Here is a 17902-nt window from a genome sequence, read left to right as displayed (position 1 = left end):
AGCTTAGACAGGTAAATAGGTGCAACAGAAAGAGGAACAGTGGCTTCATTAACTTCCCTGTTGGCATCTTCTTGAGCACAAATAAGGAAAACAAGCATCACCACATATTTATAGTTTCCAAAGTGTTTAGTCATAACATTATCTCATCTGATCTTCACAACAACACTGGGAGAAAGACAAAAAGAAAACTCCTTTCGGTTGTTCAGCTCTTTGTGACTCCAGCAGAATATATTTAAGGATGTGCTTTTATGGTATAATTTAAAGTCCGGACTATTTAATTGCGCTTACAACATTACCCACTTACCACATGCCGAGGATTTACTTATTATTGAAAGCAGAATATACTTTATGTAAAAAGATTATGGTTATGAGCTAAACATTTAACATAGTTTAAGCTTTCTGCTTTAACTATATTCTGAAAATTCAATAATGAAACAGAAAGAAATAACTGCCCTTTGAAACTCTGCCTGGGCAAAATTAATCCTGAATATTATATCCAGTATTACTTTTCCCACTTTGGTTTTAACTAAGAAGTGCACCTTCTACAGCCTCTAAAGAGGAAGGTTTTACTTCCCAGCAGTCTGTACCATCGGGCTAGTTTTCATTACATTCAAACTCCATTATTCTGACTCAAGATCAATCATACTTCCTTTTGATGCTAAGTAGCTCGGCCCTACCACAGTGTTCATGACCTTGCATAAGTGTTTGCAGAGTGCCATGGTCAACCCTTTCTGTCTCTTAGTGCTACTAGGATCTAGCTAGTCTAGTGTAGGTTTGTTTATCCCCATTGCTATGGACAAAAGGATACCTCTCCATCTATTCAGATACCAATTATCCTTCTTCATTTATCTAGTATACCAATAAAAAGATCACTTAAAATGAAGATTCAGAGCAAAGCAAAAGCCTTAATATTACGCAAAAGGCCTTAATATCGTTTGTTCTAACCTAAGAGATAAGTTTATCCTCTGCCTGTGAAAAGTATGACCATTTTGCATATAATTAAAGTGTAATATTTTAAGTGTTAAAAGGAAAACAAATCCTAAGGAATATTAATTTTAGGAGATTTTATTGTGGAGAAAGAGTTCTTTTTAATGTTATCTATAATTAGAAACAAGAAACAAGATCTTTGCACTTAATAATGATAAAGATCTGAATAAAACAGAGGAAATGTAAGAAAGCATCCTATGGCACAGGAATACTTAACTTTCATGGGTTTTACCCCCCGGTATGCAAAAAACATATTATCTGCGGTGGACGGCAAAACACAATCTCAATACTCCTAATTAGGAGAAAGACAGGAAGACGGCTGACACGCTAAACAAATCAGTGATGAAGATATGAGCTCTTGCCCCCTTTGCAGAGACCAGAAAGGGGGTCTTCTCTGCCTTTTATGATGCATCAGTCAGACATGAAGGCAGGGACTAAGTGTGAATTTTTCATACCATCCCTCCGCTCTACGGGATCATCTCAGGAAAAGTACAGATCCAGTCCGTGGGCAAGGTTTACCTTAAACAGAATTGAAACAATGTCTCTTTTAATACGGAAACTGAAGAGGAGGTAATCAATTCTAGAGGATCACAGAATGGTTAGAAATGAGAAATAATGGGGTTTGTTTCTCTTGAGCAGTCAGTAATATGAAATTCTCAAAGGTCTTAAATTTTCCAGATTAACTGACAGCAAAAAAAGTCCCCAAAACTATCAGTAACATAAATTAAGGAACTAATGTTTTTCATTTACTTATAATTAAAGCTTCAGAATTCCATGAATGGCTGACAGAAAATTATTAACACAGTAGAGAGTGAACTAAAGGAAGATTTTGGGGAACAAAGTGGTCCAAGAACAGAAGAATGTTAAATAGCTTACTGGACATTCATAAAATGGATACTGTGCAACCATTCTCAATGTGTTCTGAAGAATGTCCAAGGGTTGATAACAAATTGTAAAATGAAAAATAAAGTTACAGAATGATATATTCTATATGATCTCTATTTGGGAAAAAATTATGTACACAGAAAAAAAGACTAGGAGAACAACACAAAAATACTGACAGAAGTTACATCTGCTAGTGAGAATTTAATGCGTTCACATTCTTTTTCTTTTCCAAACATAAAGGGAGTAAGATTAGGGGAAATTCTTATTTTCAAAAACAGCCATTAAGTATACTCTGATCTCTCTGTCCACAAACAACAGAAAATGTATATTTAGCACTTGCATTAACAATTATTTTTAAGTTATCACATCAATATTTCATTCAACTTTAGTTTCCCTATACTTTTTGCCTAATTCACACAAGAACAGTGTATTTTTTTTAAAAAAATATAATGGCACAACATCTTATCCACGATGGTAGTCTTCCATGCAGTCTTCTTCAGACATCACATCTAAAAAATGAACTTCATATGCTTGATTCCATAAGTTTTGAAGAAAACCATTATAATGAGTGCCCACAATCCCAGAATAAAGCCCCCAGGAGGATGCCAATCTTTCAGCTTTGGTTTCTGCAAAACAAAGATGACATGGTAAATTTAACAACAATGGATAAAGCAAACACTGATGCAAGACAGAAATTTCATAGGTTGTGTTTTAAGACGGGGTAATTTAGTCAAATTAAATGTATTAGGATAGCAAAAGTGATAGATAAAGACTTCTAATTGAGTAAACATTTCAAAGTGGTTCTTACAGAGATTGTTTCAAATGACATTTTATCCCTTCAAAGAGACTTCACTGACTACCCTACCCAGCCATCTCTCTTAACCCAAGCTATTCAGTGGCCTAAAAGTCCTTCTCACTTCAAATTTATACATCCATCAGTTTGTTGGTTTTATCTGTCTCTCTTATTAGATTATAGCTCTATGAGGGTTGTGTTGCATACAGTCCCACCACCTTCCTGTCACAGTGCCTGGTATATAAGAGACACACATATATTAGGTTGACTAAATCAGCAGAAAACCAATTGCTGCCAATTCCAATTGTTCTGATATTCAACAAATACTTATTTGGGTGCCAATATCTTTAGTCATGTTATATCCTTGAAACAGAATGCTCTTTACTCCATTCTGCCTATTTGAAACTCACTAACTGAAATGCTAACTCCTCCAGATTATCCCACCTAATATATTATTTTCTTTGAATCTATAGTTCCTTCTACTCTTACTTCTCTTTAGTAATATAATTATCTTTATTGCTTATCTCCCTGCAAAATTCCAGAGGGCAAAGTCTGGCTCAGTCCATGTTACATCTCCTTGTCCATTCCCTCACCTCTCAATATCCAACCAAGTGTCTTGTATATTTCTTTGTCCAGAAAGGAAAGGCAGACCAGTCTTCCCCATTTAGTTGTCATTTCAACAGCTATATTATGTCCCTGAAATTGGAGGCTTGTGACTATGATCTTCCTATGAGTTCTACTTCCTAAACTACTAGCAGGGACAGGTATGATATGAGAATCACATGACACCAGAATCATATTTTAGAGTAGAACAGAGTAAAGAGAAACTGTAATACGAAATTTTAAATTTGTTCTAGTCACCATGTAAACTAGCCAAGGAAGGCTCATAAATCTCTTAGAGGTATCTGCATCTTATAGTTTGGGTTCTCATACATGACCAGGACTCCTAATTCTCTTCACTCAATCCTTTCCTTTTGTAATCATATTACAAGGAGGGAGGCAGGGAGACAGGGAGGCTGGGAGAGAGAAAAGAGAAGAGAAGAGAAGGAGGATGGAAGGTAGGCAGGCAGGCAGGCAGACAAACTCAAAAATAAAACAAGTCATATCAAGCAGAATTAACCAGTAAAGGCCATGCCAGTAACTGCCACTTTCTATAGTTACTTATGCTTATTATCTATGCTTTAAAATACATGATAGTTTCTTAATATATACATTATAAACCCACTAAAAGAATTCAAAAGAATATTTAGATACAATGAAATTCTATTGTTTTGTTTAATTCTATAAATGCAGAAATTACCTATGGAAATGACTGGTTTTCAGTTAGGTGATCTTTCCACAATTGCTTCCTTCTCTTCTGAAGTTCTCCTCCCTTCGCTTCGGTGGTACTCTCTACTTCTCTAACCATCCCTTTTCAGTCTTCTCTGCTCCTCAAATGCTAGTGTTCTCTAGAGGTCTGCCTTCAGCCATTTGCTCTCTCCCTTTATATAACTCTGGGTGACACCTGCACCCCGGTTTTGACCTCTGTCAGCAGGCTACTGATTCACAAATTTATATCACTAACAGGGAACTCTACACTAAACCCTATGTTAGTGTATGATTAAGAAATCTCTACTTGGATATTCTAAAAGATCACAAACTTTACTACAGCCAAGAGCAAATTCATTCCCGAGTCCTCCACTCAATTCTGCTCTTCCTTCCCTGTTTTCTACCTCTCCATCCACATGAAGGGCATCATCATGTTGCCCAAGTGACAAAGCTGAAAGTCCTTCTTAGCTCTCCCTTAGAAGGTCCCTCACAGACCTTCTTATTCCCATGAGTTACTAATTCTTACAGGTTTTCTCCTCATCATATTTGTCCTTTATAAGTTTTCTGTTTCCACTGCCATTACCTTAGTTCTAGCTCCTATCATTTCTTGTCAGGATCACTGAAATGTTGTCCTAACTATTAGTTTTTCTTCCTCCAAGATACCCCTCTCTTTTCCATCTATCTATTGCTGCTAGACACATCTTCCTAAAATACACATATATATTTGTATATAATATGTATATACATAAAAGCCTCACATGCATGCATGTAATTATTGTTGTTTTAAGCACACATTACTTTTGTAATTTAAAAAATTAAATAATTTAAAAATGAGGGCTTGGTGTGGTGTGGTTCAAAGAGCATGGGATTTAGAATCAACTGCTTTGATTCAAAGTTCACTTTTAACACTAAAGCCCATGTTGCCTGTCAAGCCACTTCTCCACTCTGAATTTCTGAATTTATAAAATGGGCATCATAACACGGACCTCCCAGGGATGAATGAATACACAGTTACTACAATGATGTGTTTTCTGAAAATTTACTCTATAACTACCCGTTCCTACCTAGAAAAGTGATGATATGAAACTCAAAGTACTTTTAAGATAACTTTCTTTTGTGTTTATTAGTTATAAGGAACAATGTTTGGATCAATCTAATTTTTGTTATTTTATTTTTTGATGCTTTTTATTTATTTTTGAGAGACAGAGACAGTGCAAGCAGGGGAGGGTCAGAGAGAGAGGGAGATACAGAATCCGAAGCAGGCTCCAGGCTCTGAGCTAACTGTCAGCACAGAGCCCGATGCGGGGCTTGAGCCCATGAACCATGAGATCATGACCTGAGCTGAAGACAGATGCTTAACCAACTGAGCCACCCAGGTGCCCCTAATTTTTGTTATTTTAATTTGTACAATTTTCAAATCAAAATTAACTCATTAAAATAACAGGATAAATCCACTGCCAGAGTCCAGCTCCAGCAGGTCCAGGGTTCCCTGAAAGATGGACAGTGTTGGTGAGAGAGAGGAAGAGAGCCTCAAGTTTCTTTCTGATCACCAGGCAGGCATCTCTACACTGACCTGAAAGTCAGCTTTATTTATGGGAAAAAAATGAATGGGGTACAAAACAGAAGTGGCATTTGACTTAGATAATGATTTCTGATGACAAATTCTCTGGTATGCAAAAATTTCCCAGAACATAGACTGGTAGACGACTCATGCATAATCTTTATCAATAGTGATTGATGTAGATGACTTAGATGCTTATCACATGGGGAAGGAAGGTATCCTCAGCATTCAAATACAAGGCAATGTTTTTAGCATGGCAAAGGCAAGAGTTAGTTCTTTGTGAGCAGGGGTCAATAGCCTGTTATCTTAAGGGGAAGAAAAACAGGTTTCTCAGGAAATGTAATATTTACTCCCATAAACACAAAAGAAGAAATTCTTATAATAAGTTCCTTCATAAGGTACAATTAGCATATCTTAGGATAAGGGGAAAAGTCACTCCTGATACCAGTCAACCAGTCACCTTGGGGGGTCGGTGCTCAAACAAAAATAATTGGGGGGGGGGGTAGACATCAGTTGCCATCTGACGGTGGGAGGCCTTGCAAACTTGCCTTACCTCACAAGGAGTTTTCTCAACTTTAGTGAGTTCAGAAATGGCTTACAGCAATCCACCTTAATTATTTTCATCTGGGTGATATTGCTAGAGTTTTAATTAACTGCCTAATATAAACACAACTGACAATATTGTTTACAGTGGTTACATGCCACATTCACTCTAGGTCTACTCCTACCCTCCCCATGCCACACTCCTTCCAGAAAACTCCCCAAACACAAAAAAAATGAAAATCCAATTATTCCTCATGTTCCTTTCTTCTCAAAACCCTGCGATGGCTCTGATCATACGTGAGATGATGATGATGATGATGACAGAAGTTCCTTCCCTCTAGCATCCTACAAGATGGTCAGTTCAGTGGTTCTCAAACTATTTCAGATGGCAGAGCTTTTGGAAGTCATGGTATTCTTTGTGAAACACTATGAAAAGTCTTAATTCCAGTAGAAAATCCAGGTTAATATAAAGCATAGTTATATTAAAGATAAGTAATATAAATATCACTAGCATGTGACAATGAAAAAACAAGTGAGTGAATTAAACATGATTGACTACTGCTTGGTTTTCATCATGTTTATTTTCTATTACTCAAACAAAGGGTTTGAAATCTATGTCTAACGGATTGAAAACACTAAACCAAAAATTATTTTTCCATAAACTGGGAAAACATTATCATTATTAGTTATTAATGGAAGCACACCATTATATAATAGTTTGCAAATGTTCCCTGGAAATTCCCTTGAAGAGCATTGATCTAATTAGGGAAACAATACTCACATTTTCCCTGATAACTAGGAGTCTCCAATTTATATGGTATTTATATATATACTTTTTAAGTTTACTTATTTTTGCAAGAGAGAGAGAGAGAGAGCGCACGCGCATGAGAGCGTGAGAGAGTGCACAAGCAGGAGAGGAGCAGAGGAGGGATGCAAAGAATCCCAAGCAGGCTCTACACTGTGAGCATGAACATGGAACCTGATGCAGGGCTCAGACTCACAAACCATGAGATCATGACTTGAGCTGAAACCAAGAGTCAGATGCTTAACTGACTGAATCACCTGGGTGCCCTATATGATATTTATACACACACACACACACACACACACACACAAATACTTTTTTGTTTGTTTGCTTTAAGTAGGCTCCACACCCAATGTGGGGCTTGAACTCACAACCCCAGGATCAAGAGTCAGCTATACTACCAACTGAGCCACCTAGGTGCCCCCAGATTAATACTTTTAAAATTTTAAATAAATATTGTCAAAATCAGGCATTTACTCCTAAGTACAGAAGAACAGGCTATATTACAGATAATTGTTCCATAAACCAATTTAATGAATTTCAGTGCTGAAAGAATTCAGAAGGTTGAACTTTTAAGAGCTGAAAAGTACTGTAACTTTCAGGTGGTATTTAAACCAACTCATGCTTAAAAAAAAAAAAAGAACATTATTTAAGCTCTATGACTCATTAGGAATTAATAATCAAGTAGTTAATAGCAGTCAGTTTTGCAGCTGTAGAAACTTTAGTTACTTTCCAATGAGATAGATTCCCTGAGGTCACAGTTATACCATTAGACCTTAAACTTAGCCAGAAACAAGTACCAGAGAGAAGACAACTACAGATTCTTTGGAAGTCACCATCATTTCTTCCAAGATTGGTCCAGGCAGCTATTATGATCTGTTATTCCAAAGACTGGCTCAGAGCATTCTGGAGGCATTGCTTCCTGGTCCTTCAGCTAAATGTGTTCCATATTTAGACCACTGAAGCCCAGGAGAGGACACGAGAGAATAGCAAAGTGCTAGAGCTTTGAAGATCATAGTGGAGGACCTAAGAAATATATGATATCACTCCAAAATTATAATGTAATTCTGTATTCACATTATACCACTGTGCAGGCTAACCAAAGCAGCAAATCTCAGCCTTTCAAAATGGCTATTTGCAGTTGCTATACTTTTCACTGTATATTCATTACATATTTTGATTAATAAAAAATGGCAAATGAATTATTAATTAGATACAACTTGGACTCTTAGCCTAGCACAGAATCTATATAGAATCCTCCAGTGCAGGCTTTCCCATCTTCTCAGGAAAATACATGTTAAGACACAGAAAAAGACAAGAGCATATCCTACTAAAATTCATTTAACCTCTGATGAGAAACCCCAGATAATTTCACTATGAAAGTCCTAGAAACCAGGTCTACAAACAAATTAATAGCGCCCCCCAGTTTTCTGATTACTACCCACAATGCAAACAATTACTCTGCTCTGTGAAACACAGTAATTTTGTCAACTGAGAAGGGACTTTAGCTCTCTCTCCCTTTCTACCTGCTGTTGAAGAGAAATCTTGTTTATACAATAGAAGGATGGCTTTATGAGGCAGCCAGAGTAGTGAAACTCATTCCCATCCCCCCCAAGAAGAACCTCTACCATTTAAATACAATTCCTGGAAAAGAGTATGCCAGAGGTAGAGGGGTACTGACAATACTTCCCTGCATCTCACAAGTTTCAGTAGCTACATGAAAAGCTCTGCAGATAAGGGAAAATACATGAAAAATCGGTTTTTCCATATACTTCATTCTTTTAAAGTGCCCCCAAACTAGGTATATGTAGCATGTTAACAGATGATCCTGGTTTAGTTTAGCAAAACTACGGATGATTGCCTGCTAATGACGGGAAACATATAACAACTTAGTCTTCAGACACAGACCTGAGAAGGCCTTCAAACCTAAGTAGATAGTGAGAGGTATCAACAGTGTTCTAAGAAAAAGGGAAAAACATGGTGAAGTCTATGAGTAAAATACTCCCACATGCAGGAGAAGGAAACATCCTGAAGGTACAGAGAACATCTCTAAATAAGATTTAATAGAAACCAAAAGATAATTTTAGAAAAATTTTATTTGGCATGGACTTGAATAAAGATGCACAAGATTCTGAAAATAAAAGAATGGTGTAAGGAGAAATATTATACATGATACAAGGACAAAATGCTGAGATAAAAAAGGAGCCAAATTAGGGGTGCCTTGGTGGCTCTGTCAGTTAAGTGTCAGACTTCAGCTCTCAGGACATGATCTCACGTTCATGAGTTCGAGCTCTACATCAGGTCTCCACTGACAGCCTAGAGCCTGCTTCAGATTCTGTTTCCCTATCTCTCTCTCTGCTGTCCCCTCACTTATGTTCTCATTCTCAATAAATAAATAATTAATTAAAACAAAAAGGGAGCAAAATTAAAATCTACATTGACAAGGAAATTAAGTGTCCAAAGCATATCTTTAAGTCATTTACCTAACTGTGGCCCAGTTCTTCACACTTCCCTTGAATCTATGCTGTTTGCAGTAAGTGGTGTTACAGCAACTCTCACCAAGAGGTGGAATCTATATCCTTTTGCCTTAAAGCGGCTCGCCTTGTGACAGCTTTTGGCCAATAAAACACAACACAACAGTGTCCTAATTCCAAAGCTAGCCTCAAGATGCTTTGCTTGCTTCTGCTCTCTCAGACCTCTGTTACCATGAGAAAAAATGAAGGCAAGGCCTCTGGAGAAAAGAGACCATGTGGAGAAACCCAGGTAACAACCAGCCAACTCCCACCCAAACAACCAAGGACTGATCACAGACTCATGAGGGAACACAGTCGAGAACTGCCCAGATAAACTTGGCCTAAACTGTCAACCTGCAGAATTATGAGCCAAGTAAATGGTTGGTATTTTAAGCCAAGTTTTAGAATGGTTTATTATGCATCAAAAGCTATGACATACGTCCACTGAGGTGATAATAAATGTGGAAGGAAACACTGTGATCCTTCATTATCATAAGAAAATAAAGTGCCCATCTGTATGCTTGTGGCTTCAGGTTTCTACAACAACCGTATAAATAAGAACACCATGAAGGGCAGCTAATCAACCCCTTGTCCACCACGAACTTTGATGAGGTGGGAGAGGTCTGTCCAGATGACTTCCTCTGACCCTCCTGGAATGAGAAATCTAGCCCCAATAACTCATCTAACTTTCCCAAAGGGCTTCAGTCAGCATCTGTCACACCTGAAGAGTTATCTAGAGCCAGACTCTGATGAAGCCATCCAGGAAAAATATAGAGCTTCTAGAGGTAAATTTCATGAATGTTCTTTGCACACTCTCCCCCCTTTAAGGGAGCTGTAGTAATGCTGTTCCGGGTCTCTCTTAAGGTCTTCATAGAAAGAGACTGACTCCATTTGCCACCATGCCAGGACCTGCTCTCCAGGAAATGGAAGTAGGGGAACCCAGACTAATTCACCCAACTTCCTCTAGCCTTCCTCCTCTCAACTGCTACCTAGATCTGAAGTCTAGTTCCCTTCCTTTTGAAATTAGTAATTCGTGTTACCAAGATGTTACCTCCCTGTTGGGGAAATGAACATCTCCCAGGGTCTGATGCACCTTACTCATGGTAAATTTGCAATGCAATTAATGAAATTAGGTGATTAACTAGTTGTTACATAACCTTCTAATTTCTGTATAAGTCTAATTACATGAAATAGAAGTTGGGGTTTGGATTTTTTACTTTGCTTTTCTGTTTGGAGTGTCATTGTAACTACTGTAGTGTAAATGATGGAAAATAATTGCATATGTTAAAAAAATAAATAAACAGAAAAAAAAATCTAGGATAATTAAAGTTTTTTTTAATTTTTTTAATAGTTTATTTATTTTTGATACAGAGAGAGACAGAGCATGAGAGGGGGAGGGACAGAGAGAGAGGGAGACACAGAACTGAAAGCAGGCTCCAGGCTCTGAGCCGTCAGCACAGAGCCTGACGCGGGGCTCGAACCCACGAACGTGAGATCTGACCTGAGTCGAAGCCAGAGGCTTAACCGACTGAGCCACCCAGGCGCCCCAAGATGTTTTATTTTTAACTATAGCATTTTCTAATATAAAGTTGACCATGTTTTTCCTTAACTATGATTTTAGTTTTCCTGTGACAAGAAAATCCACTGTTTACATCATTAGTTAATATTGCTCTGGAATTTCCAGCCAATGTAGACATAACTTCTGGTAAGGAGAAGTAAATTTTCATTTGCAAATATTATGATTAGATAGCAACTAGCTCTATAAACTCAACTCATAATTACAAAGAATAAAGAGCTCAAATTTGAGATAAATATTTTAAAAATACCCTTTCAACATGCTAGCAAAAATGAGTTAAGAAAACAAACAGAAAAAAAATTCATTTACAACAGCAATAAAAAAGCATAAAATAACAGCAATAGCCATAGCACGAGATATAAGGTAAACAATCCAAATTACCCTATAAAGACAAGTAAACAGTCCTGAATATCAAAAAGGATACAATAAAGCTAATCTATAATGGTGTTCTCATGCAAAATAGAAAGATCAATGAAACAGAATAGAAAGCAGGCCCAGTAGCCAAGAGGTTAGTACATAATAAAAGAACCATCATAAATCAGCGGGCAAGAAAATATTCTTACTGGTGCTCTGGATTAACATTTGAAAAAAAAAATCAGTTTTATTTCTAGCCCAACACTAGAAACCAAAATACACTTTACAAGGTTTAGAATTAAATGTAAAAATATTAGATGCAGAAAAGAATTTTTTTTTAAATTTCCTTTGTAAAGTGGCACCTAAAGGTCATACCCTAATGGTAAGTTGTTAACGGTTCCAGTGGAGGAAGTGACGGACGAACTAGCTGTGGAGAGCTGAACACAGGAGTCCAAGGGCCTGCAGGCGGACTCAGAAAGGACTTCTTGGGAGCGCTGGGCCTTGAACAACATGTCACATTGGGTTGGTGAATGAGAAAAGCTAGGCATTGGGGAAGGGGAGAAGGAAGGTGACGCCTGCTCTACGAGGGTGGAGATTTACATCTGCTTGTTTGCTGCTGACCCCCCAGGACCCTAGAAATTGGGAAAGGCTGTGGAAAGAACGGCGCCCTTTGGGTATAGTAAACGTCAAAAGGCGGAAAGATTCATTCTGTGAAAGCCCTGTTGTGAGCTGGGATTTGAGACAAGAAGCTTCTAAGAGCTTGAGCCAGTGCTTACCCACAGGTGAAAGGGGCAAAAAGAGATAAAATGTAGGAGAATCTGCACATTAAAGGCATCTATAAATCTAAAAGCAGTAAGTGAAAATAAAAAAGAACTTTTTGAAATATCTGTATTTTGCAAAGTATATAAATCAAAAGGGGAATAAATCAAAAGGGAAATGAATTCAGTACATAAAGATCTCTCCAAAATCAATAAGACAGAAAGATTTATCAATAAATGGAATAGGGAAATGAAAATTTTCACAAAATAATTACAAATCGCTAATTACATAGAAAAAAATTCCATCTTCTTGATCATGAAAACAAAAAAAAAATATTAGCTCTTTCTTCCTCATTTAAAAATTAAAGTAGTAAATGTCAGTAAGGATGGTCAACTTTTCAAAATAATAACATGTTTAGAGATCTTTAAAATGTTTCTATCTTTTTATTCATAGGGACTGTTACACTGTGAGCTAGGAGCTATGTTAAGAAACTCAGAAAAGATGGGGCGCCTGGGTGGCTCAGTGGGTTGGGCATCTGACTTCAGCTCAGGTCATGATCTCACAGTTCATGGATTTGTTGTCCCCCCACCCCTGTGTTGGGCTTGGTGCTCACAGCTCAGAGCCTGGAGCCTGAGTCAGATTCTGGGTTTCCCTCTCTCTCTGCCCTCCCCTACTTGTGCTCTGTCTCTCCCTCAGAAATAAATAAACATTAAAAAAAATTTAAGAAACTCAGAAATGCTGACAACAGTTCTGCACAGAGTTTCTTCCTGGTGTTATTTACATAATAAAAAAGAAAATAAGCTATATAAATAAAAATATGGAACTATGGTATATCCACATAAATAGTAAATAAAAGTGTTTTCAAATAATTCTAATGGTTTGAAAATATGCTTATACTGTAATAATAAGGAAGTAAAAAACAAGACTCAAATTAAGTATGAAATATGATCTTTTCTTCTTTATAACAATATTCAAAGAAAAAGAATATACTACAGTCTTAATAGTGTTTCTCTGGAAGAAAAAGAATTAGGCAGTTTTAATCTAATCTCTTACTTATGCTTTTGAAAATGTGTTTTCTCCAATGGATATGTATATCTTTAATTATTTTGTGCATGTGCAGGGGGAAGGGGGATATATAGGAAAAATTTCTATTAAAAGAATCCATTTAGAGGCTCCTGGGTGGCTCAGCTGGTTGGGCATCTGACTTCGGCTCAGGTCATGATCTCACAGTTCGTGGGTTCAAGCTGTGCGTCTGGCTCTGTGCTGACAGCACAGAGGCTGGAGCCTGCTTCAGATTCTGTGTCTCCCTCTCTCTCAAACCCCTCCCCCATTCGCGCTGTCTGTCTCTCAAAGACAAATATATGTTAAAAAAAAATTAAAAAAAACAGAATCCATTTAAAACAATCTTCATATATTCCTCTTTTCCAAATTAGGAGATGTACTACAATAATACGGTTTAGTACTTGATATCCTACTTTAAGAAAAAGTAACAGGAATAACATGACAGCAACATAATATAATAAAGTGCTTTTTCAGTATGTATTTAATAGTACTCCTGGAGTATAACAAGATTGCTATTTTTAAAACAACTATAGGTAATATTTTAGACATTCTGCACTGATTTTCCTTGCAATCAAATGACAAATTGGTATAATTATTGCATTTTGTAGTACAGCTGCATTGAGGTAAGTTCATATTAAAGTATAGCTTATAATTTCATTTGTGTCCATATTAGAACTTCTCATAAAATGACTGATTTTATGTAAAGTACTCTACTGACTACTATTAAATACACTCCTATTTTTTTAACCTTTCACAATAATAGCTGTAATACAAAGGTGAAAAGCACACATAAAACACTGCAATGTGTCAGGAGCAAACACTTAAGAGTTTAAAGGCTACCTATTATTGAAATGCCTAATATTTCAAATTAAAAAGATAGGTAGCTAAGCAACACTGCACTGCCAACTGTGCACAATATTCAATCTCTCCTTTCATGTTGCTAGGAGAACATTACCGTAGAACTGCAAAATAGTTAACAGAGCAAAGCGCTAAAATTATGTAAAAAGAGGAAACTGAGAATTTTCAAAATTGTATATATTTACTGGGAAGCAAATGGAAATTCCCAAGTGTTTGAGGAGACTCTTCTTAAAATACAGTGAGCACATTAGTTCAGTTAAACTATAGTTTAAAGAAAAAATACAATATACTGAGGCTACAGTTATAATTTACTTCAGAAAACACTGTTTGTATTCAACTGTTTAATCAGGGGTAGTTTATTAGTATTTCCAGTCTATCTATATCCTCTCTAGAATATATAATTTGTATTCTTCAAATTATGTTAATAGTATAAATCAAACTGTGGTCAGCAGAATTCTAAGACAGCCCCAGATTCCCTCTCCCTGGGATACACTCCCTGTATAATCCCTTTCCCTTGAGTGTGGACAGAACTGTAAATCTGATGGGCTATCTCTTCTGTAATTAGATTACATTATATAGCAAAGATGAAGGGATTCTGAAGATATGACTAGGGTCCCTAATCAGTTGACTTCCAGTTAATAAAAAAGAAGATTATCCTGGGGGGCAGGGGCTGGCCTAATTAGGTGAGCCCTTTAAAAGAGAGTCTATGCATCAAGAGACAGAAGTCAAAGAGGTAAATATGTGAAGCAGCGGAGATGTTCTCCTGTTGCTCTTGAAGAATCAAACAGCCATATTGTGGAGTGGGCCAGAAGCAGGGAAAGCAAGCAGCCTCTCTGGGAGGTGAGGACCTCAGTCAGCCCTACAACCATGGGAAACTGAATTCTGCCAATTTCCAGTAAACTTGGAAGAGGACCCTGAGCCTCAGATGACCCTGCCATCCTGGCTGACACTTTAATCAAAACTATACTGCATGGAATTAACAGATTAAACATCATAGAAGAACTAGCAAAGAACTATTAAGAGAGCAACAGAAATTCTTCAAAATGAAGCATAGAAAGAAAAAGGGCAGGAAAAAAAAATGAACAGAGCATAAGTGAGCTGTCCCACCATATCAAGCAGGACCCCATTTGTACAACTGGAGTCTCAAGTGGGAAGGGAGAAAAACATCTAAGACAAATAATGACTGAAATGTTTCCGAATTTCAACTATAAGCCACCAAATCCGCAAAGCTCAACACCAAGCATAAGAAACATGGAGAAAACCATGCAAAGGAACATCATAGTCAAATCAAATCCTTGTGGCTTTTATACTACACCAAAGTTGAATAGTTGCAACAAAGTCCAGATAACCTACAAGCCTAAAATATTTGCTACCTGGCCCTTTAAGAAAAACATACAGAGAAACAAAAAATGATTGAAAACGTGTTGTCAGAAACCATGGAAGCCAGAAGACAAGGGCTTCCAAATTTTAAGTGCTAAAAATAATCAACTACTAACCTAGAATTCTAATGAAAAAAAAATTTCAAGAATAAAGATGAAATAAAGCATTTTTTAGTAAAACAAAAGTTTTGGGAATTCAACAGACCTATACTACATGGTAGTATATACCAAATACTTATACTACATAAGGTATACCTATCACAGATTTATACTAGGAGAAATGTTAAAGAGAAGTTCTTCAAGCAGAAGGAAAATTGTATCATATAGAAATGCACACTTACACAAGAAAATAACAAGTGACAGAACTGGTAAATAAGTAGATATATATAAAAATATGTTTCCTTGTTTTTATGTTTCTTTAAAAGACAGTTGTCTATTTTAAGCAATAATGTATTACAGGGCTCATGACATATATAGAATTAAAACATACAAAAAGAACACCACAAAGGATGGAAGGGAGGGATTAGGAATATATCATTATAAAGTACTTATGCTAAACATGAATTAAATAATATGTAAAAAGATTGTAATATATTAAAGATGTACATATTATAAATCCTACAGCAACAACAGCAACAAAGTAGATTCACTAACAAACAGAAAATGGAGATAAAATGGGATCACATAAATACTCAATCAAAAAGAAGGCAGGAAAAGGAACTAAAAACAGAGGGAACAAATAGAAAACAAACAGGAATATGGTAGATTTAAATCCAACCAGATTTAAATTCAATTCAAATACTGATAATTACATTAAGTGAAAGGATCTAAACACACCAACTAAAAGGAAGAGCTTGTCTGGATGAATAAAAACATTAAACAATAATATTCAGCCCATAAGAAACTTACTTTAAGACACATATTAAAAGTAAACAAATGAAAAAAGAAAGAGAAAGCTGGGTAGGATATATTGCTAGAATAAGGCAGACGTTAGAACAAGGGATGTGACTGGGATAAAAAAGAATATCTCATACTGATATATAGACAGATTCATCAAAAGACATACGCTCTAAATGTATATGAACTTCAATAGAGCTTCAAATACCCAAAGCAAAAAACTGACAGAAAAGGAAAAATTATAATTGTACATTTCAGCACAATCTCAGAATTAAAAAGTTTAAGAAATCAGTAAGAATATAGAAAACCAATATTATCGACCAATCTGATGCAGTTGATATTACTTAGAATAACAACAGAATACAAATTCTTTACAAGTACACATAATACATTCACCATTACAGACCAAATTCTGATCAATTACACAAGTCTTAATAAATTTTAAAGGATTCAATGCAATCCCCATCAAAATTGCACCAGCATTCTTCTCAAAGCTAGAACAAACTACCTTAAAATTCGTATGGAACCACAAAAAAACCCGAATAGCCAAAGAAATATTGAAGAAGAAAACCAAAACAGGAGGCATCACAATCCCACACTTTAGCCTTACTACAAAGCTGTCATCATCAAGACAGTATGGTATTGGCACAAAAACAGACAGGTAGACCAATGGAATAGAATAGAGAACCCAGAACTGGACCCACAAATGTACGGCCAATGATTTTTGACAAAGCAGGAAAGAGTATCCAATGGAAAAAAAGACAGCTTCTTTATCAGGTGGTGCTGAGAGAACTGGACAGCAACATGCAGAAGAATGAAACTAGACCACTTTCTTACACCATTCACAAAAATAAACGCGAAATGGATAAAGGACCTGAATGTGAGGAGGAAATCATAAAACCCTAGAGGAGAAAGCAGGAAAAAGCCTCCTTGAACTCAATCGCAGCAACTCCCTACTTGATACATCCCCCAAAGGCAAGGGAATCAAGAACAAAAATGAACTATTGGGGCCTCATCAAGATAAAAAGCTTCTGCACTGCAAAGGAAACAATAAAAAAAAAAAACTAATACGCAACCGACAGAATGGGGAAAGATAATGGCAAATGGCATATCAGATAAAGGGCTAGTATCTAAAATCTACAAGGAACTCATCAACTCCACACCTGAAAAATGAATAATTCAGGGAAGAAATGGGCAGAAGACTTGAACAGACACTTCTCCAAAGAGGACATCCAGATGGCCAAGAGGCACATGAAATGATGCTCAGTGTCACTCAGCATCAGAGAAATACAAATCAAAACCACATTGAGATACCATCTAACACCCGTCAGAGTGGCTAAAATGAACACATCAAGAGACTACAGATGCTGGCGAGGATGTGAATAAACAGGCACCATCCTACACTGTTGGTGGGAATGTAAACTGATACAGCCGCTCTGAAAAACAGTGTGGAGGTTTCTCAAAAAACTATCAATAGAATTCCCCTATAACCCAGCAATAGCACTGCTGGGGATCTACCCAAGGGATACAGAAGTACTGATTCATAGGGGCACATGTATCCCAACATTCATAGCGGCACTTTCAACAATAGCCAAATCATGGAAAGAGCCTAAATGTCCATC

General features: G+C 36.7%; 1 protein-coding gene across 1 annotated transcript in view; it reads right to left on the bottom strand.

Annotated features, from left to right (window-relative positions):
* Nucleotides 1-1049: 1049 nt before the first annotated feature.
* Nucleotides 1050-17902, bottom strand: part of PIGK (phosphatidylinositol glycan anchor biosynthesis class K) — a 109419-nt gene continuing 92566 nt past the window's right edge. Inside the window, exon 11 of the mRNA XM_029948916.1 lies at nucleotides 1050-2498. Within this exon, the coding sequence (XP_029804776.1) occupies nucleotides 2382-2498 (117 nt within the window). The 3' untranslated portion in view covers nucleotides 1050-2381. The remainder of the gene's footprint in view (nucleotides 2499-17902) is intronic.

Source organism: Suricata suricatta, chromosome 8, assembly GCF_006229205.1.
Source record: "Suricata suricatta isolate VVHF042 chromosome 8, meerkat_22Aug2017_6uvM2_HiC, whole genome shotgun sequence".
In the NCBI taxonomy this organism is placed as follows: Eukaryota; Metazoa; Chordata; class Mammalia; order Carnivora; family Herpestidae; genus Suricata; species Suricata suricatta.
This window is presented reverse-complemented; position numbering and strand designations above follow the sequence as displayed.